The sequence below is a fragment of the Herpailurus yagouaroundi genome, unplaced genomic scaffold (assembly GCF_014898765.1).
Source record: "Herpailurus yagouaroundi ecotype Mexico unplaced genomic scaffold, PumYag 250, whole genome shotgun sequence".
NCBI lineage: Eukaryota > Metazoa > Chordata > Mammalia > Carnivora > Felidae > Herpailurus > Herpailurus yagouaroundi.
Window position 1 is genome coordinate 13,100,389 of NW_024412467.1, and position 25,833 is coordinate 13,126,221.

Below are 25,833 nucleotides of genomic sequence, written 5' to 3' on the forward strand. Positions count from 1 at the left end.
CCCCGCCCCGGCCCCCCCCCGCCCCCCCCCCCCCCCCCCCCCCCCCCCCGCCAGTTACCTTTCCAGCCTCTGCATGGTCATGGCCAGCGTTTTGTTCAGCTCCTCTATCATCCTGCAGCCGGAGGGGTGCATGGGGAGGGAGCCGGTGGTGGAGGGCAGGTGCGGCCCGAGGCTGCCGTACTGTAGCTGGTGCTGGATCTGGGACGGCAGGACCGTGTGGTGGTGCTGGGCCCCGCTCTGCTGGCCGCTCTTCTGGGCCGCGTAGGACGCCAGGGAGAGGTCTGGCCCCCCTACAGGCATACAGATCATGACTTTCTTTGGAGGTAGCGGAGGGGACAGTTTCACTGGCAGACAAGGCAATTTCACAGGGGCGCCAGGATCTGCAGCACAAGGAGGGCGAGAGGCACACGTGAGTTCTGGGGGGGGGGGGAGGGCGGAAGAGACCTAGAACACCACTCGTACCCACCTTGGGACTGTGGGCACGGACGCGGGCCCCCACTGAAGACACCAGCAGGGTTGGTGATGCCCACCCAGCACCCACCCGCTCTGGTTTCCCACCTCGAGGGAGCTCAGGGACCCAGGGATTAGCCATGTGGGTCACACGGCCATCAGGCTAAGTATTAGGCTCACCAGCAGCAGGAAGGGGAAGTGAATGCGCTCTATGTGATCACAGAAACCCCTGGAACTTTAACCAGACCTGCTCTAGGAAATGGCATGGTGTCTACAATTTTACCACTGTCATGTGAACATAATCCTTTTCAGCCGGCACTTCCTTTTTAATTCTTCTTCTTCTTCTTCAATTTACACCTTACATCCAAGTTGATTAGCATAGAGTGAAGCAATGATTTCAGGAGTAGATTCCTTAGTGCCCCTTGCCCATTTAGCCCATCCCCCCTCCCACCACCCCTCCCGCAACCCTCTGTTTGTTCTCTGTATTTAAGGGTCTCCTGTGTTTTGTCCCCCTCCCTGTTTTGATATTAGTTTTGCTTCCCTTCCCTTATGTTCATCTGTTTTGTCTCTTCAAGTCCTCCTATGAGTGAAGTCATAGGGTATTTGTCTTTCTCTGACCAATCTCGCTTAGCATAATATCCTCTAGTTCCATCCACGTAGTTGCAAATTCACTTTCTAACAGGCATGGGACTAGAAGCCAGCCCTAGGTTCAAGTCCACTAATGGCATGTCCCTCCACAAGCGGCATCAGTACTGCTAGCCTTAATTCCCTCATCTGGAACCTGGGGATGATGCTTTAGGAGGATTCGTGGTCATAGGGCTCAGGTGCCCCCACGGGGAGGCAAGGCTTCCACGGTCTGTGGGCTATTTGGCTCATCTCTTCACCTCCACACTTGACCTCCATGAAGTCTGAGCATGGTGGCTGGGCTCGCTGGCCCACTCATGTGGCATCCACACTTGGGCTGTTCAAACTGTACGGAGGCTCCACTACCCATTCCGGGGCCCTGGTGGCAGGTGCACACACCCAACACCCCTTGGTTCCACGACAATGTCTCTGAAGCTTCCCAGAGATGCTCTAAACTTAGGGGAGCTTCGGGACAGACCAGCCCTTGGGGCATCTTTGGGATGGCCTTGCAAATTCCGGGACATGATCTAGCACCGGTGGGGGGCATGGTTGGGTCTTGTGGGCTGTGGGTGGGCCTGGGAGAAGCCTAGCCAATAACAGCAAGATGGTGGGGAGGGGGAAGGCCATATGGCATGTGTGTGATGCAGACAGAGCTCTCTGAACTTGACAGCTGGAATCCACATCAGGGGGCACTGCAGGGTTCTGGGGACTTAGAGTTTTCTCCAAGTATCTGTCTGCTTCCCGTGTGGCCTTCTATAGTTTAACCCCCACAGTTCTGCCAAAGTGACATCCTGAGGGCACCAACCTGATGTCACTCCTTTGTTTAAACCCCAGAGATAGAAATAGAGCCCACCTTCCTGGCACATCATCCATGGCTCCCATGGTCTGTGTTTAGATGTTTAAGTCATCTCTCTATGCTCACACTTTCCCTCCTGAAGCCTGCTCTGGTTCTCCTGTTAAACACAGCCTCTCCGGGGCACCCAGGGGGCTCAGTTGGTTAAGCGTCCGACTTCAGTTCAGGGCATGATCTCACAGTTTGTGAGTTTGAGCCCCGCGTCGGGCTCTGTGCTGACAGCTCAGAGCCTGGAGCCTGCTTTGGATTTGGATTCTGTGTCTCCCTTTCTCTCTGCCCCTCCCCTAGTCACGCTCTGTCTCTCTCAAAAATAAATAAACATTAAAAAAAAACCCCGCCTCTCCTACCATATCCGAAAGACTGTAGATCAGAATCTCCTACTGTTTCTCTCCTGTGGATTTTACCTATTTGCTGGCCCCCAAACTCAGTGTCCACCCTCCCCTAAATCCCACAGGGTGGCCTTTGTCCCTCACATCCTCCACATGGGGCTGTCACGATCTTCCCTGGTCTCCTCAAGGCTCCCGTCGCTCAGCACGATGCTACTCTTACGTCACAGAGAAACCCAAGGTGTGCATGCGAGGCCTCCCCTGCCCTCCAGAACCACTGCGTTCCCCAAACTGGCTGATGTCTGCACACCCCTGGGCCTTCTCCGCTTTCTCTCAGTTTGGAACATTCCTCTCTGTTTTGTCTTCTTGGTCAATTCCTCCTCTCCCTTCAAGATCCAGCTCAAAAATGACCTGCCCTGAAGAACCTTCCTGGGTCCTTACCTCCCTCCTTCCATTCTGCACCCGGCAGACCTACCTTGGGCACGAGGTAGGTCAGTGCTGACGGCAACAGTGGCATCATGATGACAGAAATAACTCTAGCCGCCCCTTACCCCATGCTTACCATGTGCCAGATACTGTTCTAAGTGCTTTTCATTTCAGTCCTCACAAGGAGCCTCTGGCATAGACACACAGCATCTCACTTTTACAGACGACGGCACCGGAGTCTGAAGATACCCAACAGCACTTCCTGCTTACATAGCTGTCTCCTCTCCTGGAGAACAAGTACCTCGGATAATTTCTCATTCTATGCTTAGCATCTTGCACGGTGCCCAGCTCACAGAGCGAGAGGCTCCCAACATGTTTCTAGAACGGGCTGATGCTATGAGGCTCTGCTATGGGATGAGTTCTCACCTTCCCCAGAAATAGATACTCTCGGGATGGGAAAAATGGGATACTCTCGGGATGGGAAAAATGGATACAAATTTCAGGATCACGCAGCTGTGGGTGTATGGACGCGAAACCGTGGATCCTAGAGCTGAGATACGAGGAAACCTAGCAATTCCAGGAGGCCTGAGAAAAGATTGCTCCCCAATGCTAAAATGGCAGCCAATCATGACCACGGGGTTCCCTCATGCTCCTCCACAAAGGCTCACCCTGTTTGTCACCAGCCTCCAAGCACAGGACATGAGGTAACCACGTTCAGGAGCATGACCAATGGTGCTCACCGCAAAGTGGCTGAGATGTAGAAACTCACCCCCCTCTGTCCAGTTCCTGCTACCGAAGGGTCCACTCCCTTGACTCTTGGAAGCCTTCACACAAACCTAGCAAATGCAACGTGTACGGAAGTGTTAAGGGTTTCTGCCCAAGAACTCTTAGCCTGTCCTTCCTTCCTTTGCAGATCTAAGGCAGTAGCTAGGTGCTTACTCGCTTGGGCAGGAGGAAGCAGAGCCAGGAAGGCAGCATGGAAGGGTCTACCTGGGAAGGAACAGTGATTACCTTGAGTTCTACCCATCTCTGTAACCTATAATGTCCCCCACACACTCTACCACACGACTTCCCGTCACCATGACTCCAGCAAAGCTTCCTTGGTTTCTTCACTAGGAAAATGGCCAAGGGAACACCAGGACTTCTATCAGAATGGGTAAGGAAGTAATGACCGAACTAGCGAACATGGTTACTTTCCTTGTTCAAGAAAGGAGATGCTGGGGTCCCAGGGGACCCCTTCTCTTTTCCTGCATCTCCTTTCCGGTTGTTTTACTCTACACGGTCATCAGTTAAATAGGTGTGGGAAATGAAAATGAATTATTCAAGGTAATTTTTAGCTCGGTAGACCTGGTATAAAGAGAGGAGACTGGGAAAAAGGGTAAAATCAGCTGGAATTATCAGCTTTCAGTGAATTCGCTCTGCCATACCCATCTTTCTCCAACATGGCAGACAAGTGAGGAGGGCCTAGGCAGCCTGGATCTTCAGTAAGTTTCAGTGCCTGTTTTTCTATCTTTATGACATCTTAATACCACGTCATTGCTCATAACAGATCTGGAGCCATTCTGAGTGTCTATGACTTTATCTTTCTGTCCCCTGCAAACTTCTGTGTTCTCCGCCCCCTTGACCACTGCACCAGTCTGGGGCCTCAACTCCTCTTACTGGGTGGATAGCAGGGTCCACCCTCCTAACCCACCTGCACCCCATAGGGGCATCTCCCTACAGCACGTGTCATGCCGGAGGTCCCATGAGGACTCCCTGCCCCAGTCAGTGCTACGGGTCATCCGACCCCGCCCAGCCCAGCCCAGCCCAGCCCAGCCGGTGCCTCCTGCCCTACAGCTCCCTGGCCAGGCCAAGTTTCCACACTGAGCTTCTCAGGAACCATGCTCATCCTCAATCAGGGCTTTTGTCACACCTGCCCCCCGAAAACAGCCTCCCAGCTCCTGCGGGATGATCAAAATTGCATTCACCCTTCAAAGCACAACTGAAGACCCAACGTCCCCCGTTGCGGCCTCTCCTGCCCCGAACTCCTGCGGCCCTGATGGCCAGCACCCCCATTTAATTCCGCCCGGTTCTGTACTGGTCAAGGCCAGCTACATTTGGATGGCTCTTCCCACATGTGCTACTGCTGTCCCCACGGGATGCCCAGAGCAGAGTGTGGGGAAGCCCAGGCTCCTGCAGCCTCATGGTCCTCAACCCCAGAGGCGCGTCACCCTCATACCGATGCCGACCCGCCTGCCCTTCTCGGGGATTCTATCGGGGTGCGGGGCACCCCGCTGCGTACTTTTTACAAGCCATGTTTGAAAACCACTCAACTTCTTACTCCTGCCCTGTTCTCTGAAAACGAAACACAAAAGGCTGCTCATTCTTAAGCAGAGTTCTTGGACCACCTGCAGCGGTCCCAGCACTGAAGCGGTCCCAGCACTGAAGCGGTCCCCAGGCTTCACCTCTGACCTGCTGAATAAGAATCTCTGGGGGCGCCTGGGTGGCTCAGTCGGTTAAGCGTCCGACTTCAGCTCAGGTCACGATCTCACGGTCCGTGAGTTCGAGCCCCGTGTCGGGCTCTGGGCTGATGGCTCAGAGCCTGGAGCCTGCTTCTGATTCTGTGTCTCCCTCTCTCTCTCTGCCCCTCCCCTGTTCATGCTCTGTCTTTCTCTGTCTCAAAAATAAATAAACGTTAAAAAAAAATTAAAAAAAAAAAAAAAAGAATCTCTGAGCCAGGGGTTTGGAGTTTAGCTGCTTCCCAGGTGCTCCCCAGTCAAGAAGTGAGAGGAAAGAATTGGGGAGAACCACTGATTTGAGGGTGCTGAACTGCTTGAAGCACAGTGCTGCCCGAGGCAGGGATACGATGCATCGGTTCCATCCGGCCCCTGGGCCGGTCCGCAGCATGGTCTCCAGGTTCTATTTCTATGCCCCCAACCTACAAAGAGTAAAAGACCAATCTGCAGGAGACCAAAGTACTGAAAGCTAAACTATCAGAGATCCACTCACCTCACCAGTAGCTGTGCCTAAATCTAACATCTGCAATTAAGGGACTTGTCTTTAAACGGATTTGTCTAATGGCACTCCCAATTTAATTGTCTCTTTATAAAAATCACTTATCATTGAGCATCTCGGGGATGAAAAGATTTCCTATATCCTTCTGGGTGAATTTTTCTCTTTCATTTGCTTTAGAATGCTTTAAGGACATTTCAGACAAGTTTGCCTAAAGAGCCTGTCTTCAAAATTTTGTCTCAAGCAATAAATACTTAATCAGATGTCTCGCTTTTCCTACCGAGTTGATTCAGTGCATGAGATCCCTCTTGCCTCCTTCTTGCTGATTTTGAAACGCCCTCTGTGTGCTTCTGTGTGCAGTTGTTAAACAAATGAAGAGCCGTATACCCAGTACTCATTTCTGTTTAATGAGCCACTGGCATTTTTGTGACAAGGATGACAGACGGAGATGAATGGATTGGGGACGCCCTGCATGACTTCACGGTTTCTTTCCAAGAGGCCAATTTCTCAAGGCAGTGATGTCACCCACTTCACTAGGCAGGTATGGGAGAGGCAGGTTCCTGGGCCCCCCTTGCAGATTCAGATTCAGCACGTTTACAGTGGGGTCCAGGAGTCTGCTTTGCAGAGAAGCTCCCGGATCACGGTGACCTCGGTCGAGACCACCCTGAGAAAGAGCCCCCAGAGGCATTCAATCACTTCCAGCATCCGTCATGCTAAACACAGAAGATAAACTGTAAAATCAAACACTCATCCAGCTCTGTTTCAGTTTTCCAATCTGTGAAATGAGGAGGAATTAGTAGGTCGTAGGCTTCTTGAGCCAATTACATAATATCAGTATGTACCCGGGGCAGCACGGTGCCTGGTACTCGGGTAATAAATAGTAGCTATGAATCTGGTCGCTATCATTGTCTTCATTATAGAACTGCTTCCTCAGGGGCTCATCTATTCCCTGCAAGGTTGGTTAAGGTGCCATCACTAGGTGTCATGGGTCCTGTATTTCCCTTTGTCACGGCCTCTCCTACAGAGTCAGTTCAGTCCATTTCATTTTTCTTGACTTGTTGCCAATTTTTACTTGCAGGAGATATGGCAAGTGACGCGTTGCTTGTATCCTGCTCGGTGCGGCTGTTTCCTCACCTGGCCAGGGACAGGAACTGGGCCCAGGGCATAGCAGGTGCTCCAGAAACATCTGTTGGTTTTCCTTCTCGTCACGTCTTCGGAGCAGCGGGAAAAGGCAGAACTTAATGACCAGGGTCTCCTATGCGAAGGCTCTGCTAATCAAAGTGGGGGGGGGGGGGTCCGTGGACCGGCAGAGGCAGTGACTCTTGGGAGCGAGTTGGACACACAGATTCCCAGGCTCAGCCCAGGCCTTCGGAATAGAATCTGCGTCTTGACAAAGTCCCCGGGGGACTCTGCACCCGACAACTCCGATAGGCTATCTTCTAAGAGCCACCGTTTTGCGAAGAGGCTGCTCCCTCGTGCAAAATGGGACCCGCGCAGGGCCCCCTGGGGGCGATTTTGCTCCTGCACCTGCTCTCGGAGCGCTGAGCAGGGGCGGTGGGAGGCTTCTCTTGCAGGCCTGCGAAATCACCCAGGTCTCAGCAGAGCTGAGGTTTAATCCCAGGTCCAAGACCAAGGAGCTCCGTCACTTTGCCTGAGACGTTAGCCTTCCTGAGCCTCAGTTTGCTCATCTATACAAAGGGAGCATAACCCGCCTTAATGTCTACCCAGCTTCTTCACGGGGACCAGCGGGCTGAAACCCAGCCTGAGGCCTGTCCTGGGAAGGGCAGTCACCCCCAGAGGAAGGGGCCGCCTTCTGTGAATTCATTCTTCCAAAGGGCACCTTTTTATAATTTTTTTACAACTTTTAAAAATAGCTTTCTGTAACTTTACAAAGTCCCTGAAGAGTGAGCGGAGGGCCTGAGTGTAAATCTGTGCAGCTGAGTCCTTGATCTGTAAAAGGAGTTCACCAAATACAGGCTTCGTTGGTTCTGAAAAAGTAATACATTCTCTGCCCCTCCCCACAGGTTGCCGCGAGGGTCGGACGAGGCGGACACACTCTGATCTGCGGACCGCCGTATACCTCTGTCCCGTTGCTTGCAGGGCACTTGCTGAACCCTGGGAGAGACTCCCCCTCGGCCTGATGCTGCCCGACTGGCGTGGGAAGCGAGAAGTCAAGACAGCAACGGGGAGTGTGGTGGCTTGACGTGTGGTGGTTCTAAGTCAGTAGGCGAAAATCCAGCTGCAAGTGAACCAAACAACGGGAACGAGAGCTGTGGAAGGACCGTCCCGGCAACCTTCCGGGCTTGCGGCAAAGCGGTGCGGGAAGAAAAAAAAGGCACAGCCATCGGGGTTCAGGGTGCTGTCCTAAGACGCGCTGCCCTGCATCGGTATTGAGGGCTGGCAGGAAAGAACCCAGAGCCTGGAATGACAGAATCCCGACTCTCTGTGGTTCAGCAGCTGGGAAGGATAGCAAATCCTTATGTGTGTGCATGGGGGTGGGGGTGGAATTCAGACTCTTTACCTCTAAAAATCCAGGGATCAAGAAGGTCTCCTTTACCTCGATAGCACCTCACTGAGTAAAATACTTTGCATCCATGGGAGGCATGGTGTTTATGGGTTGCCAGAGGACCCACTCTAGCTCCTGCATTTATAATGATGATTGTGGCTGGTCCTGCTGGGGCACGCACGGAGCTCTCTGCTTGCTGCCTTCGAAATGGATGAGTCCTCCGCAGCCCGACCGATGGAGATGCAGTATATTCATAAACCTGTCTATGCTGATGGAGTGCAAAAAGCAGAATCAACCAGTTCCAGAGAGCAAGGAAAATAAACTCCAACTGTGGGTGTCACGGAGCCATAAAACCCAAGAAGGCTCTATTTCCAAACACGACACCGCTCTGGCTTACGACTTCAGGCAAGGAAATGAAAACCCCAGGTGACTTCTGCAGTCCATTCTTACGCCACAGGACCGGAGTGTCTAACAGAACCAGTCTGGGCTAAAGGAACACAGCCCGAGCCTCTCTCCTCACTTTTTTATTAACACCTGCTGGAGAAGCCCATTTATAACCGAGGATGCGTTAGAGCACTTGTCCATGAGAGTAGCACTTAGCGTCTGCGTGGACAGAGGTGGGGTAACGGTTGCTCGGTCATTTGCCACCTGGTTTCAGCGAGTCAGAGTCTTTGATCTCCTTTTATAGACACAGACACTCCACCCAAGAACATAAAGAGCCTCTAGAGAGACTACTTAGAATTTAAATGAGAATCCGGAATCACAGAGCCCAGAATCAGACTCCCTCTGGCTCCAACGCTGAGACAAAGGTGCTCAGATGAGTTCCATCAATTCCTTCAGACCATCCTAGGGATTCTTAGGCTGCCAGGCCTTTTCCGTTGGTCAGATGCCTGGAAAGGCAAAACGTGTGTCCCGACTCCTTATGGTAAGAGGGATGGTGTGGTGGGAAGCGGGTAACAGAGAAGTGACTTGTGTTAAATGCCCTAAGCTTAGCTTGCTCTCCCCCAAGCTGGCCAGCACACAGACACAACCATAAACACCTGATGTTTGTGCCAAAGATGTCCCGAGACCTTCCAGATGCTGGGCAGTGGGTGGGGGTCACAGCTGGGTCACCGGCCACCTTTGTAGGGCATGCAATTAAATTAGGTTTTTTTAGGGGTGCCTGGGCGGCTCAGTCAGTTAAGTGTCTGACTTCAGCTCAGGTCATGATCTTGCAGTTTGTGCGTTCGAGCCCCGCACTGGGCTCTGCGCCGACAACTCGGAGCCTGGAGCCCGCTTCCGATTCTGTGTCTCCCCTCTCTCTCTCTGCCCCTTCCCTCCCGCTCGCTCGCTCTCTCTCTCTCTCTCTCTCAAAGATAAATAAACATTAAAAAAATGAAATTCAATTTTTTTCAAAGTGAAATTACACATGATTCATTGCCAGCAAACTGCTCTTAAGGAGTTAGAATTGTAGGTGTCCGTATAATCACGACAACCAACACCTGGTGACGAGATCAGCGGTTTGGGGGAAATTATAAATCATCTGTCCAAAAGCACATTATCCTGTTTGTTTTTGCAGCAATGCAGGGGGGCCCTGTTGCCCCTAGGGAGACCGGGGGGAGGAGAGCACCATTCAACTGGTAACTGAGCTGTGGAACCTAAGCCTTCTGCAAGACAGGCACAAAGGGAAATGAGAAGGTTCCAGAGATGGGTCTGACAGTCCCTCCCGGGAAGACTGCTATTTGTGACCATCCCGGCAAAAGCTGGGAGGGTCCGACCAAAGTCTCAAAGTCACAAAGTCTTGAAAGCAAGCACAAATATGCTCATCTGATCTCAGAACCCTGGAACCAAGGGGAAGATCTATGATGTTTCGAAGTAGTTCACTGAGCTCGCATAAAATGAAATACTGCATAGACCCTAGGGAGCTAGGAAGGGGCAGAACATTCACAGAGAAGGTACAAATACGTTCAAGCTAGATCCCTAGGGATTTAAAGGCAACCTACGGATGGCTGCACTTCCTCTCCAGCCCTGCATCTACCTGAGGCATGATATGGATTCCTTTTGGGGGGGTCACACTCTGATTTCTTGCATTTAGAGTGATGGGGGTGGCTGGTCTACCCACCCGCAGTCGGTGGTCTACCAGGGCCTCCCCATTTTCCCTTGAAACTCCCAGCGTGCTCTATGGCACCCAGGTCTGGACCCCAAGTTTGACTGATGGATGGCTGTCATGTTCTTTCACTTGTCCATGTAGGTATCACGGTTCCTTCAGGCACTATCGAAGCACGAATATCAGATTTGGTTTACGGCACCACCCAGAGCCCGAGAACAAGTATCCTGCTATGAACTTGTGGGGCAAATGGTCATCCAGCTTCTCCTTCAAGGCCTCAGCTACAGGCGGCTCTCTCCCTCACAAGCCCTCCCGTCCTGGGGATGCTTGGCGCTAGCCGAGGACGCGGCGGGGAACGAGCCCGACTACAACCCCACTCTCAGACTGCCCCCTGGACCCTGAACCAATGTTCAAGAGGACGAACCAGCAGGGGCAGCCGCTGGGGGCCTTTCGCAATTTCAGGTTGACAATGGCCATCTCCCGCCTTCATGTGTGCATCCAATTGTCAATCCATCCCGCAGCATTGTTGTCCATCGAATCCAGGAGAACATCAAAGAGACAGGTTTGGTTGAAATCAGGCAATTGCCGCTAAATGCCCACAAAACGTGCCCCACTTTGTCCTCCAAAGTTAAATCCTTCATCATGGCATTCGCGGCTTTCCACAGCTTCCCTTCAACCCACTTCTGGCCTGATCTTTGCCTCACTACAAGAAGCCTGCACTCTTGCCACGCTGGGCTATTTGCCTTTTTTTTTTTTTTTTTTTTTTTAATTTATTTTGAGAGCACAAGCAGGGGAGGGGCAGAGAGAGGGAATCCCAAGCGGGCTCTGCACCGTCAGCACAGAGCTGGACACAGGGCGCCATCCCATGAACAGGGAGATCGTGACCTGAGCCGAAACCAAGAGTCAGACGCTCAACCGACTGAGCCACCCAGGCGTCCTATTTCTCGAACATACTATGCCTCAGACGTAGGTGCCTCTGTGTACATTACTTCATTTACCAAGACCTCCTTCCCTATCCCTACCCGGCAAAACTGTACACATCTTTAAGGCCTGTTTTAAATACCCCCTCCCTGATGATGCTATCCTGCTTTTTCTGAGTCTTTCCAGAGGCGTCGGTCTCTTCCTGTTTGAATTTCTTCAGAACCATGCCATCACGTCTTCGTACTAAACATCTCCTGTAGCTTCTAACTGCCTACGACCCCGACGGCTGATGAGGGAACACTGCTCATAAATTAAATTAAGGCTGGAAGAACACCAGGCACATGGTGGGCGCTCAACACGCACGTGGCATTCAGCCTTACGAAGGAAGGACATCTGATCACGCGCTGCAGCACGGATCCACCTTGAGGACACTATGCAAAGTGGAATAAGCCTCTAACAAAAAGACAAGCACCGTCTGATTCCACTTTTAGAAGGTAGCTCCGACTCAGAGAAACAAGAAGTAAAATGGCAGTCGTCAGGGGCTAAGCAGGGAGGAGAGAAAAGGGGGAGTTGTTTCACAGGTACAGAGTTTGAATTTCACAAGATGAAGACGTTTGGGAAATCTGCCGCCCAACACTGTGAATACAGTTAACATTACCGAGTTGCATACCTACAAACTGTTAAGAAGGTACATTTTTTTTTTTTAATTTTTTTTTTCAACGTTTATTTATTTTTGGGACAGAGAGAGACAGAGCATGAACGGGGGAGGGGCAGAGAGAGAGGGAGACACAGAATCGGAAACAGGCTCCAGGCTCCGAGCCATCAGCCCAGAGCCTGACGCGGGGCTCGAACTCATGGACCGTGAGATCGTGACCTGGCTGAAGTCGGACGCTTAACCGACTGCGCCACCCAGGCGCCCCGGTACATTTTTTTTTAAGTTCATTTGTTTACTTTGGGAGAGAGGGAGAGAGCACAAGGTGGGGGGAGGAGGGGGCAACAGAGAGAGAGGGAGAGGGAGAACATCCCAAGCAGGCTCTGAGCTGCCAGTACAGAGCCCAAAGCAGGGCTCGAACTCACAAACCGTGAGATCGTGACCTGAGCCGAAATCAAGAGTTGGACGCTTAACTGACTGAGCCACCCGGGTGCCCCAAGAAGGTAAATTTTACATTATGTTTTCACTACAAAAAGAAAAAAAGTGCCAAGTGAATTAAATCTCTAACCTAACGGTGCTACATAAAAAAGAAAAGTGTCTCGCTGTATTCTTCATGCTGATCACAGAGGTCAGAGCAGAAAGCACCCTTTAAAAAATGTTTTGATTAATAGGAAGTCCTCACAGGCACCAGGAAGGAATTTCTACGTTTTAAGAAAGGGAAACCAAGAGTATATTGGGTGTATTTCCCATGGCTCACGGTATCAGCTATCAAGAGAATGAACCTTAAACCTCTTTCTGAGGCTTCTGGGTTGCAGTTGATGTTTTCCATTTAAGGCAGAGATGAGGTTCAAGGTCACCACTCTTCTTGTGCCTTCAGAGTAGAAGGCAGGGAGGGGAGGCAAGGATAGAGGCAAAAGCATATGATTGTATAGGGTTGGAGAGTACGATGTAGGGTGGGGTGGGGTGCTGGAGAGAAATGGAGACAGAGGATGAGACAGCCAGGGAGGAACAACACAATCACCATGAGGATGTGACTGCAGAAGAGTCCGCCATGGGCAGTGTCCACAAAACTAGAGAGACGGCTAAGACAGGAATGTTGGTTTTGGGGTGACAAGCTCTGGATAGAAGATTCTCATTAGACGAGTATAAAGCTGAGGAATACCACAAGGCATGGAGGTCACCTGCCAGGGACATCTGCAGTTGCAAAACCTTCAGAATGTTGACACTAGCCATCAACCACCAGAAGTTTCCTTGTATTTCAGGGTCTAAAGACAATGCAAGGAAGCCCGGGCAGGTTCACGTTAGCAGAAGGACTTCTTTTTAAGGATCAGCAATGCTGCCCTTTCTTTGCCAAATTGCCAGTCTCCAATTGTGGCCAAATGCTCCCGTGCCATTGGCACCGTTCTTGATTCTTATGGACTGTCTGCTTCTAGCACGTTCTTCTAAACCCACCCCAACTGCATGCATTCAGGTCCTCCTCTTTACAATCCAGTGCCTTGAGAGTATGACTCATGTTTGAAAGACTGCATACATTTTTGTCTTGGAGTTATGCAAATAAAGAAGCCAATTTTCTTAAACAGGCGGAAACACACAAGGCAAAAACGAGCAAAGGAAGCTCATGATTCTCTTATTTTGCATTTTAAGAATAGGTAGCTTAGCGCGGTGGAAACTCGTGGTTGGAAGTAAGAACTCCAGAGTAAAACAAAGTGGGTTGAGTCCATCTCTGGCACTTAGTACCTATGTAACCATGACTGAGTCCTTTAACTTAATCGGATTTCATTTTCCTCCTCCAGGAATAAGAGAGAATAATGATAACAGTATCGACTCCACAGCACTAAATGGTATGCCATCAAGTTCATTCACCCAAGTGTGAATGCCTGACTGTGAAGTCCAGCTCTCACATTAGTTGATTATGCTTCACACAAATGGCACCTACGGGGTACCTAATCACAGGTACGTTATGCAGAGTCATGAATTATTCATGCAGTGCTTCGTATCTGACTCCTGGAGCCAGGATGGCTAGAGAGATGACTGATGAAGACTTAGAAAGACAGGAGACAGCAGTGGGTTTTGTTGTTGTTGTTGTCGTTGTTTGTTTTTGCCTCAATCAACCCTTTTCCTCTGGGGCTCGCCATCATTCCAAGAAGGATGCAGTTGAGGCTCACTCATTTCAGATCATATGCCTCATGCAGCCAGCTCTGCTACGCACTGTGCTTCCAGAATGGAAAGGAATCTGGTGCCCCTGTGTTACAAGCCACTGTGCACGCTGCTGTTGGAGAAGATAAGAAGGAAGAAGATGATGATGGAAAGAAGATAGTCTGGGAGAGCAAAAAGGCTCTCTCTACTTGCTGGAGAACTGAGAAAACTCATGAGAAAGTCTCCAAGTTTATAATGGTTTTCCAGATGAAGTCGAAGCAAGCAAATGACAAAGGAGAGATGTTTCTGCTCGTCTTTGTCTGATCGTATACTTGGAAGCAGCTCCAGGTCAGCTTCATGCTTCCTCCTCTAGTATCCTACCGGGCCATTAACCACTGTCGCTCTCTATTAATCATGCTCGGTGTCTTTCAAGTTGTCCTGCGTTGCCTTCCAAGAATGTCAACAGAGCAACAGACAGTAAGAACATGCTACCACTTCTAAGTCTCAGTTTAGAGTTCTATCATTCCTGGTTTATTAATTCCTTCTGATATAGCCCAGATGTCTCTAGAGTAATTAGTAACAGAACAGGGTTAATGTAGCTGCCTCATGGTGATGCAGATTCATTATGACTGATTGTTCACTTACAAAAATTAAGCATGTCTGATTGAGTTTAAGCCCAAAAGGCCAGCACCAGGCTTCCAGCCCACAAGCATCTCCACCTGTCTTGTCTGCCTCATATTTAAGAAGCTACCAGATACAACGCGGTAAGGATTATTAGCCTTTAAGTATTTTTATCCATTTGATCCTAGCTATGCGGAGGGGAGGTTTATAGAGAGTAGATGAGTCCTCTCTCCTTGGGAAGGGATGCGGGAAGCCAGAGAGATTGGGCTAATTTCAGATATCTTCAGTGGCTCATAGATCAAGAGTCCTGTGGATATCAAGCCACCCAAGTTCACCGCTCATGGCTGAAGCTGTGAATGAATGAACGAAGGGTGCCTTCATTAATCAGATAACTAAATAAATTAGAGGCTGTTGCTGGTTAAGAAGCTGTCAATTCTTCTTTTAAAATGTCTTACCTACTGTTCTCTCTCCTCTTGCTGTGATCGGCCAAGTGCTTGTGAGCTCAATTTCAGAAACAAGAACAGCTTTTTCCATAGTCTCCCTGGTTCAAATTACTCAGTCGAATTCAACTAGTGATGGCGGAGAACGAGGCACAGGGCTGGCCTTTTTAGGCCTTCAACTTTCTCCTTCTGTTCATTCTACACGGTGACCCAGGAAGGCTTTCTAAAGGTGAATCACTGTCACATCTCTCCCCCGCTCAAAAACCTCCAAAGGCTTTCCACTGCCAGGGCGAACAAAATCTAAATGCTCATATGCCTTACCTAGGGAGCCCTTTCTCAATACGTCCTGAGGAGGACCCTCTGCCCCAGCTTGGCCACTTCATCACAGACCCGAAGCACTTGCCATCTCTGGGTCTCTGACCAGGGCCTTTTTTCTCTGGAATGTTCTCGCCTCATTCTGTATAAATGCCCTTCATGCCTGAAGGGTCAGCTCAAGCTTCAGCCTTTCTATGCCCTTTTCTCAGATCACATTGAACTCCAAAGGATACTCCTGACAGTAGTTATTTCAGCACCCTATTGTGTGTGTGTGTGTGTGTGTGTGTGTCCATACACACACATACACGTGTGTACATATAGATCCACTAAAGTTTCATTCACTTGCATCTGCTTTGATACCTAGCACAATGTTCCACCTAGAAGCGTGGTGAATAAATAGGAACTATATGCAGGAGTTTATTTTGCCATATTTAATCTTCAGGGAAATTTGGCATCAAAACGTTCAAAAGCTGCTAGCTCTTAAGAGCCACACCATTGACTTCTAGATTTAGAATCAGTAATTCTAATTCTAGAAATAAATCAGGAGAAATTCGGATGCTTATAAAGCTATGTGTGCTGCTGAGGATGTTCACTGCTGTGATTTTTTTTTTTTCAACGTTTTTTATTTATTTTGGGACAGAGAGAAACAGAGCATGAACGGGGGATGGGCAGAGAGAGAGGGAGACACAGAATCGGAAACAGGCTCCAGGCTCCGAGCCATCAGCCCAGAGCCCGACGCGGGGCTCGAACTCACGGACCGCGAGATCGTGACCTGGCCGAAGTCGGACGCTCAACCGACTGCGCCACCCAGGCGCCCCCACTGCTGTGATTTTTACAACAGATGATGGGAGAGCCCATGAGGGCGGGACAAGCAAATCCCACTGCACGCCGAGCAGCTAACGACCCCATATTGTGGAGTATTTACGAACAGGACAACCAGTTCACAAGAGATCATGCCATGTGTAAAAAGCTGATGATAAGAGATGATGTAGAGCAGGCATTTGGTTTTTATTAGACAGACAGATGAATGGACAGTGGTTCTCTCTCGGGGGGAAGCTTATGAGGGTACCTTCTCCTTTGTGGGTTTCTATGCATTTACCTTTTGGGACACTGGGCTAAGGTGTCACTGAGGTGTTGAATGGAATGGCTCCTTTAAATGGAGATGTGCTCTTTGAAACCACAAACATCTGACTTAGTACGTTGATAGAGTAGTCTGACTCAACGCTGTGTTGAATTGGGACTCGACACCTTTCTATCACAGAAATAGCCTTCATTTCCTGGACTAGGAGTTAGGAAGCACGGGGTCTAGGCATACCTCTCTTGCAGAATTCCTGCAACGGCAGGATCTTCCTTAACGGCACCGATTTTTCTTAAACAATCAGCTTTTCTAGTGTAAACCAGGTGACTATTCTTCCCTACCTCCATCCCCATCACATCTCACAAAAGTGTACACAGATCAATCAGAAACTATTTCGAAAAACACCAGACTCACCGCAAAAAGGCAGCCGATCAGGTTGGCATTACTGTCCAGGCTGGAGGAACAACCCCCTGAAATCTTTACTCTTTAATTTAAAAGCTGCAACTTTAAATCAGAAGGCAGTATCCCATTCACGTTCATGTGCAATGCAGTCCTTACTAGATGCCCAATCACTAGCACATCCTGTGATGCCCAATTTAGTAACTGGGGGGACATTCACCAACACTTTAAACATAAATATATAAAAAGCATCTTAGGACAACGTTCCTGAACGCACTCTTCTTGGAAGAGTACTTCCTACCATACTTCGTAGATTGCCTTTTTTGGTTTTTGTTTTTGTTTAACAGAACAAACAACACAGACATGAATTTTAATAAAGGAAATAGGCTGGGCTTCAGATCAATAATTTAGAGACAAAAAAAATTGAAAGCTTTGGCAAACTCATTATGAAGGGAACGAGGTACTGCACTTCGTCTTTGCCAAGATTTTGACATTGAGGCTAATTCACCTTGACGGGCAAATAATCGTGAATCAGTCACACAAATACCAACGCACATATTCACAGGTACACATGACGAAGGCTCTTGGCATACGGCCGGCAGGGTGTACGTCGAATGCTTCTTGACGGAAACACACAAACCCAGGTCGTGACCGCGTGGACATGGAAACACCCAAACGCCCCACAGAGCAACCTCACCGAAGAGGCGCAACGGGCCTCAGATAAGAAGAGAGAGAGCGCGAGAGATCATCCCATGAAGGGAAGGCAGGGCTGGACGCTTCCAGAAGACATCTTGACTCACCTGTTATGTGGTTGGCAATCCTGGCACTGGGTTTGGGAGGCAGGGCGGGGGGCTGCTTGAGAAGGGACAGCTGCTTCACTGGGGTCTCCTCATGGTCTCCAGAGAAAGCAGCAGGTTTTTTGGGGGGCAGTAGCAGCACTGGTTTGGCTGAAGGATCTTGGGACAGGAGGGCTCCAGACTCACTGGCAGAGGGACTCTCTTCAGACACTGAGGGGACAACCACATGACACACAGGTGACATTACACAAACGCAGCGCAGGTGGGGCCGGCGGGGGCACACAGGACAGGGACGTGGGTGACCAACACAGCAGAGCACACCCGTTCCATGTTGTCACGTACGGGCAGAGAGTTAAAGGGTAAAGCGAGGGGGTGGGGTGGGTGGAGGGACACATCGGGGAGGCAAAGGCAGAAGGGCAGAGGCAGGAGGGCGGGAGGGGAAGCCAGAGGACATTTTCTCAGAACTATCCTAAGCTTCACCGCTTCCATCTGGGCGTTTATGCCACAAATTCTGTGAGTGCTCTGAAGTGTGACTCATGGGGCCACAGCCACAATCAACAGATGGCAGGTGCAGCAGACCAGGGACAAAGGGCCCCATCTGAATGAACCAAACCAATGCTGGCATCTTCCTTTGGGCCTGTTTGCCCTCTGCTGGGAGGAAGAGAGAGAGTCGATGCTGGGGTCTGGTTTCTGCCCACTGGGTCTCCCGGCGTGTGGGACGCCAAGGAACGAAGACAGCCTAGAGGCTGACGCCAGGCCAGGCGTCCCCACAGGCCTGGGGCGGCTGCTCCCCCCGACTCCGGAGCCTTGTAGGCACCTTGCAGTTTTAGGGGCTCCCCTGAACCTCGATGAGGCAGAGACTGCACCAAGGCAACGCCTTTCTGTCTCCCCGCTTCCTCTCTCCTCTCACTTGCCAGAAGTGTGGCCTTCTTACTTGGTTTTCCCTCTTCCTCTTTGCTCCGCATGGGGCGTCACTCTTCCTTTCCGCCACGGGAGACCCCGACTGGCTCCGGTTAAGAGCTGTCCCAGGGGGTTAGCACGGGGCCTTCATCCCGTGATGGCAGCCTGGCCAGTGAGACCGAAACTCTGATTTCAGTGAGATGACAGATTGCCCTGTAACAGTCAACTCTGTGTGATTCCCATGTCCCCAGGAAGGCTGGATCAGAGACACAATCACTGCTACAGTTGGAAAGCTCTCCTCAGCCTGGGGGGAATGGGACTCAGTGTCCCCTGCCGCATCCCAGCCCTGCAAGTGACCCTCACAAGCCCCCGGTTGTCCCCCTCTCGCAAGGGACGCCATTATTGACAGCATCGGACACACCGATGGAGCCATGACTCAGCAGGTCCCAAGGTGAAGCCTGGCGTGGACTCTGGGACACCAGCTCTCTCTTGCTCCCATCGGAGCTGTGCTGATGGCAGACTTCGCCTGTGCCGTGGAAAAAGGATATGGCCTTCGTAGCCACACTCCGGAGATTCCAAGAGGTCCCTCCGCCAGGCTCGCCTCCTGAGAACAGTCCTCACTGGCTACCGGAAGGGTCTCACCTTCTGCAAACCTTCTCAGGGAGGAGGTACTGACCACTCAGAGGGCTTTGGACCACAGAACGAGTGACAGTCAATGGTACCAAACATCATCTGTCAGCAGCATGCGAGTTAACCAGTCAATTGCATACAATCGAATAGCCAATTAACACATTGACTGTGTATGGGAATACAGTCAGTAGCTGGGCTGTATACAGAGCCTGGGATTAAAGGCCGTGCTAGGGCTTTACAAACGTGACCTAGGTAGGAACCGTGCCCGAGTATAGGACTCCTTCGCTGAGCTTAATGGAAACGAGCATTAGAAACAAACCACTGACGTTTTAAATCCTCCGTATCACAAAGGGGATGTCTTTTGGGGAGGGATTACGATTACAAAAAAGGTTTTGAAAAACCATAGGACGGACAGTAAGTGTAAATATGTCCTGATGGGGCCGTTTCGTCCTCATCTCCAGGAGATTCCTATGCTCAAGGTGGCTCAAAACAGAACCCCAAGTCCGGCCGGGCTACAGGCCCCTAACGCCACATGCTGGGGACCTGTTCTGCAACTCTACCAAGGGCCTTACCTGTCCCATCCATGATGTCTGAAGGTTGGAGCACCTCGTATGAGCAGGGATCCCTGGGCATCGGGACCGGCTCCATTTCGGACAGGGCAGGCAGAGACAGCTGGCTGGAGCTCAGGGACTGTCCGTTTTCCAGGGAATCCTCTTCATTGGATATGGAGAGCTCCCCGTCTGCAAGTGCGAGAAGGAGATTGCGCAGTGAGACAGTGCCTGCCTCCCGGGGAAGGGCGACATTTAGAATCTGCTAGTTGAGTCTAAACGTTTCTGAACAATCTTTACCAAGGGCAGGATGCAAAATCTACACTTGTTCTTTTGCTTTGCTGACACTCATTTTAATTTTAGACCTCTGGCCTCTGACCACGAGGGCAGCAATTTCCGGGGACCTCTAGCAAATTGCCTGCGTGCTTCTCCATCTTTCTAACCATAATCACCGTACTTAGTATGTTTTTTTTTTTTAATGCAAGTGAATTAAAATATACTTTTCTTCATAATTTTGGAAAGCCTGGAAAACCTGAGCAGGCCTCAGAGACTGGAAAACCAGGAATAAGAATTCCTACTTTAGGGAACAAAGGGCTTTCTATACCACTCAATGCCAGAAGAATGGGTTCTCTAAGGCTCTAAGCAAAATTCATCCTTTTTTTTTTCTCTTTCCTCCTGCTGACACCCCATTTCTCCAGGTAGATAAATGTTCAGAAGGGCTCCAAGCTCCCCACCCAGGCTCGCCTCCTGACAATAGCGACCACTCCTCACTGGCTGGTGGGAGGGTCCCACCTTCTTCAAACCTTACAAGGGATAGAGTGGTGACCACTCGGAGGGCTTCAGGCCAAACTACAAGGCGGCAGTGACCTAAGGATGCTGGGAAGTGCCCCAGTTCTCCCAGTGTCCACCAGTGATCACACCTTGGGGGTGAGCAGATTTTGATCTTGCTTTAAGCTCCCTCAAAGCAAGGGGCAGGCAGCCAGTTAACACATGGTTGAGGATCAAAGGCTCCCACACAATGGCCATTTGTCAAATCAAAATTCCCCCAGCGTGATTTCATCCTAGCCCAGGGGAGTCCTAAATAACTAGGCATTAAAGTCAAATTAATTTTTAAAAAGGACTGAAAGCTGTTCCAGTAAGATGAATAAACATCCAGATGAAAGGCTGTTAAGTTATGCTTAGTCAGAAACACAGAAACCCGCAAAGCAATGACCTGCCTTACAACTGCAAAAAAGATGATTTACTTGTAGAAATGAAACAGCGAAGTGACTCCAAGGTTAATCTTGTATCAATAAATCCTTTTCTTTGGCCATGCTCCTCCCAAGGCTTGATTTTTATACGCAACAATATGCGGTGGTGAAGGAGTCTTGCCTCCCCCCTTCCCCCCAGGTTAGAATTGGCCTGATGAAATGTACATTCAAGAACGTAATCTACACACAGAAAGGTTTCAGCAGCATACGGTTCAAGGACATAGGGTATTTGACCTGAGTCTTGAATAAATGTAGAAAAACATAGGATACCAAAAAATCACCCAAAGCAGATGATATAAAGCACCGACATGCTTTAAGATTGTGGGGCTTCCCCCCCCCCCCCCACCGCCTTTCTTTTTCATTTGGCCGTTTTGTATGCCCTGAATGGTAGAGTAGTTAGTATCATTGTAATTAACAAATGATGGCTACTCCTCATTAATGAGACAAGAGCAGTGCGGACGGTAAGGCCAAGGCCATGGGAAGTACACAGCTGAACCGAGAGTCTTCAGGAGGGAAGGGCTGCGGGGGTGAGTTAACGCATTGCCATCCCATAAGGGATGGTCCCCAGTCCCCTTAACACGCTTTAATGTAGCATGTTCACACCGATGCCGTGGGAAGTAGGACTGCTTTGGGTTCCCAGGTGGTGGAATAATGAGTGACGCGGCTGCCATTCGGTTGAACGCATCTCTAGGAAACCACTTGGACTTCTGATGCTCCCAGTGTAATGAAAGTCCTGGGTATGACAACTGGAGGAGGAGGGGTTTCAGTGCTATTGCCCTGAAAAAGTTCTGCTTCTTTGGGGCAACAGTGGAATCAAATGACTGCTGTGCCTTTGTAGCAGATAAAAAGAACCATAGAAACAGAAGTGGGGAAAAGACACAACACAACTGGATTCCTTAGACTCTCTGAATCTCAGTTTCATCAAGGCAGGTGGCTTAGTGCTGGAGGCGTGGCTGGTTAACGGAGAAGCACTCCTTGGGACACAGCAACTCTCCAAAACTTTAGGTCCCCATAGATTAAAGGTACCTTTGCTAAGTCACAAAGGCCCAAACCACTTTGGAGAGGGAACGATCTTGGGACTTCCACTGTCATAATTTCCAAATATGCATTTCCACTAAAAAAATTAAAAATAGAGAAAATAGAAATAAGACATTGATCATATCACCACCCTAACAGATACAGTTTATTCTTCTGTACATATTTTTCATAGTTGTAATCTTAGTATGCATCAGATTTTGTCTTTTTTTTTACTATTATAAGCATTCTAATTTGCATAATTATCATCTTGCTGATTATATTGAATGAATAAACTGGCATTTATTTAGCAATCTCCCTATGGCTGGTCATAAAGGGATTTCTAGTGTTTTATGATAAGAAGAAACCTCCCTGCATAAAGTTTTTTCTGTCATTAGAATTCTCCTCTTGTAGGGGCGCCTGTGTGGCTCTGTCAGTTGAATGTCTCTGACTTTTGACCTCAGCTCAGGTGTTGATCTCAGGGTCATGAGTTCAAGCCCCATGTTGGGCTCCATGCTAGGTGTGGAGCCTACTTAAAAAAAAAAAAAAAAAAAAAGGAAAAATATTGTTTCCTTCGCTGTGCAGAAGCTTTTTGTCTTGATGAGTTCCCAAGAGTTCACTTTTGCTTTTATTTCCTTTGCCTCCGGAGCCATGACTAGTAAGAAGTTTCTGAGCACTGGGTGTCATATGTAAGAGATGAATTCCCAGGCTCCTTTTTTTTTACCCTCTTAAATGCATTTTTTTTTGAGGGTGGGGGAGGTTGGGGCAGAGAGAGAGGGAGACACAGAATCTGAAGCAGGCTCTAGGCTCCGAACTGTCAGCACAGAGCCCGATGTGGGACTCGAACTCACAAACCATGAGATCGTGACCTGAGCTAAAGCTGGACACCCAACCAACTGAGCCACCCAGGCACCCCGAATTACTGGGTTCTACTCCTGAAGCCAAGACTACACTGCATTTTAACTAACTTGAATTTAAATTTAAAAAATGGTTTTTCATTAAATGATATAAATCATGGTTTTAAAAAGGTTAAATTGTAAGGAAGCATTCAGAAGTAAAACGATATAAACCTCAAAAAAAAAAAAAAAAGAAAAAGAAAAAGGAAGTCTCCCCTTTTAGGAGAGATCCCAATAGATGAAATTTATGTGTATTAATATCTCAATATCTAGCTGGGAATTCCTAATGTTCAGTAATTCCAAATTTGATTAGTTTGAAGAATATATAACTCTCCATGTCCTTTCTATTTACCAGCACTATTTATTAGTCTCTTTACTGGCCCTTTTAATTAGCATTATTAGAAAAAGTGTTTTCCTTTTTTAGAAAGAACTTAACCCTCCTGAGTAACAGGAGTCTTGCGGATTATTTGTACCTTCATCTATTTAAATTTTTTCATGTTTGTTTATTTTGAGGGAGACAGACAGTGAGCGAGTGAGCAAGGGAGGGGCAGAGAGAGAGAGGGACGGAGAGAATCTCAAGCAGGCTCTGCACCACTGCAGGGCTCAAACTCATGAACCATGAGATCAAGATCTGAGCCGAAATCAAGGGTCAGACTCTTGACCGACGGAGCCACCCAGGTACCCCTATTCAGAACATCACTGTCTCTTGTTATCATGGATGAGAAAAAGTTTGCTCCTTATACTAATATTAGATATTAGAAATAATATTAGAAATTACATTGCTCTATAGAATGTTAGAAACTATTTTGATGTTTTACACGATCTTCTAAAATTATCTGTAATAATGGTCTTCAAAATGGCCCACAACAAGTGCCCAGCAGTTTCCTACCAGAATGAGGAGTGTGAACAGGGAGAAGGTGGAAGGCACATGAGACCAGAGGGGTGGAGGCGGTGCTTCTCCGGCATCAGCGGTTTTCTGGAGGCAGGCTAAAGCAGGTGGCTAGACTCTGCCCCCAGAGTTTCTGAGCCAGAAGGTTTGGGATGGGATGGAGGGTATGCACGTCTAGCAAGTTCTTGGGGGATGCTGGGGCTGCTTTGGTGGTCAGGGTTCCACTCTTGGAGACGACTGGAGGTTAGGAATCAGACAGGCAAAGGAGCCTGGAATGACAACAGCGCCTTGTCACGATGCCCCAAGGGCAGGAAATGCTGTCTATGCGGCAAACGGGGAAGAGAGGCTGTTGGTTTAAACCGCAAAGAGGACAAGAAAGCAGGAGGCCGCATTGTCTAACCATGGATCATGAATATGAACTTGTCACAAAGCAACATGGGACTGCGGAGAGCAGTAAGGCAGAGTGGAAAGTTAAAATGTGAGCCAGATGCGAACATATTTAACAAGAGAAAATCAGGTCACAGAAGTGGCAGAGAGAATGAGGCAGACGTGAGTGCAAGTCAAGGTCATAAATCTTGAAAGATGAGACACAGAAAGCAGCGGGTCTAAGGTACACAGAACTGGCCACGGAAACTGTGCCAGCCGTGTTCTCCTCTTCCCCTTGTGAGACCTAAGAGAGGAAGGTGCTGGTACAGTCAGGTTAACCACCAAATCAAGGAGAGTGGAGGGAGAGGGGTCAGTGAATGCATTCATTCAGTTGACAAACATCTGTCGAGAGTCTGTAATTAACAACACGCAGCAGAAACCAGACCCTGCAAACGCTCAGCACCACCTTGTAAGGCAGCAATTGGCTTTCAGCTCCTTATGGTACTTTTAGAAACCCCTGCCCCGTCTGCGCCCCCCCACCCCCAAGCCCTGGAGCTTTACCACAGCCCGCCCTGCCTCCCCTCCCGTAAGCCAGGCATGGAGTCAATTGCTCAAGAGAACACAAAGAAATGCAGAAACGCAGGTGCACCGAGGAACCAGCATCCGAGGTGGGAAACAGGAGCGAGAGTGCAGTCAAACCCTGAGAAGCAGATGGAAGAAAAAGAAGGGCAGAAAGGAGACCTGTGCTCAGAACCCAGGAGGCCACAGATTTCAGGAGGATTTCCTCTCACGTGGAATTTTTCTTTACTGTTCTGAAAGTAAGATTTATGTAAAAGTTATCTTCCAGAGGACTGGTTCCAAAGATGCATTAAAAAATGTGTTTTTTTGTTTGTTTTTGGGGCGGTTAAGCATCCGACTTCAGCTCAGGTCATGATCTCGCTGTCCACGAGTTCGAGCCCCGCACTGGGTTCTGTGCTGACAGCTCAGAGCCTGGAGCCTGTTTCGGATTCTGTGTCTCCCTCTCTCTCTGACCTTCCCCCGTTCATGCTGTCTCTCTCTCAAAAATAAACATTAAGCAACATTTTTAAAAATGTATTTCTAGTTGGATAAGACATCTTATCTTTACTTAATAAATAATAGTTGACTCTGAGTGTAAAAACATTGCTTTATAGGACGTCTGGGTGGCTCAGTCCGTTAAGCGTCCAACTCGTGATCTCAGCTCAGGTCTTGATCTCTGGGTCATGAGTTCAAGTCCTGTGCTGGGTTCCATGCTAGGCACGGAGCATACTTAATAAAGAATTGCTTTATACCTATACACGGGACCATTATGGCAACACATTTCACATGGATCAAAAAAAGAAAACTTCAAAACTAGAATAGTAGAAATAAATATGCACACACATTTATTTATTCAGATTGTGTAAGAGGGAAGCCAGATGGAGAGCTTTTGACTGACTCACAAAACTTTTTGATTTTCAATCTGCAAAATAAAAAGCTCTACACCAAATGTAAGAAAAAAGAGCAGTGTCGTGGAGAAACATGAGCCAAACACGGCTAATAAAAGACCGACTCTTCCAAGAACGAAGAGTATTTGTACAAACAAACGGAAGTGTTCCACAGGCCACTTGTGAGATGCAGACACTTGCTGGGAAGGAAAGAAACGCAAATGAAATGACCATGTGGGTGATGCCCAGACATTAAAAAATGGGTCTGGGGACA

At 49.1% G+C, this 25,833-nt stretch overlaps 1 protein-coding gene across 10 annotated transcripts in view; it reads right to left on the reverse strand.

The window, feature by feature from the left end:
- PHACTR1 (phosphatase and actin regulator 1) overlaps positions 1-25,833 on the reverse strand; it is a 567,250-nt gene that overhangs the window by 69,828 nt on the left and 471,589 nt on the right. For 7 of the 10 annotated variants that reach the window (XM_040460556.1, XM_040460553.1, XM_040460554.1 and 4 more), the window contains 3 exons: positions 19,724-19,891; positions 17,625-17,831; positions 59-380 (listed from right to left, as the gene is read on the reverse strand). In XM_040460556.1, coding sequence (XP_040316490.1) covers positions 59-380; positions 17,625-17,831; positions 19,724-19,891 — 697 coding nt within the window. The remainder of the gene's footprint in view (positions 1-58; positions 381-17,624; positions 17,832-19,723; positions 19,892-25,833) is intronic. The other 3 variants (XM_040460558.1, XM_040460562.1, XM_040460559.1) reach the window with 3 other exon arrangements.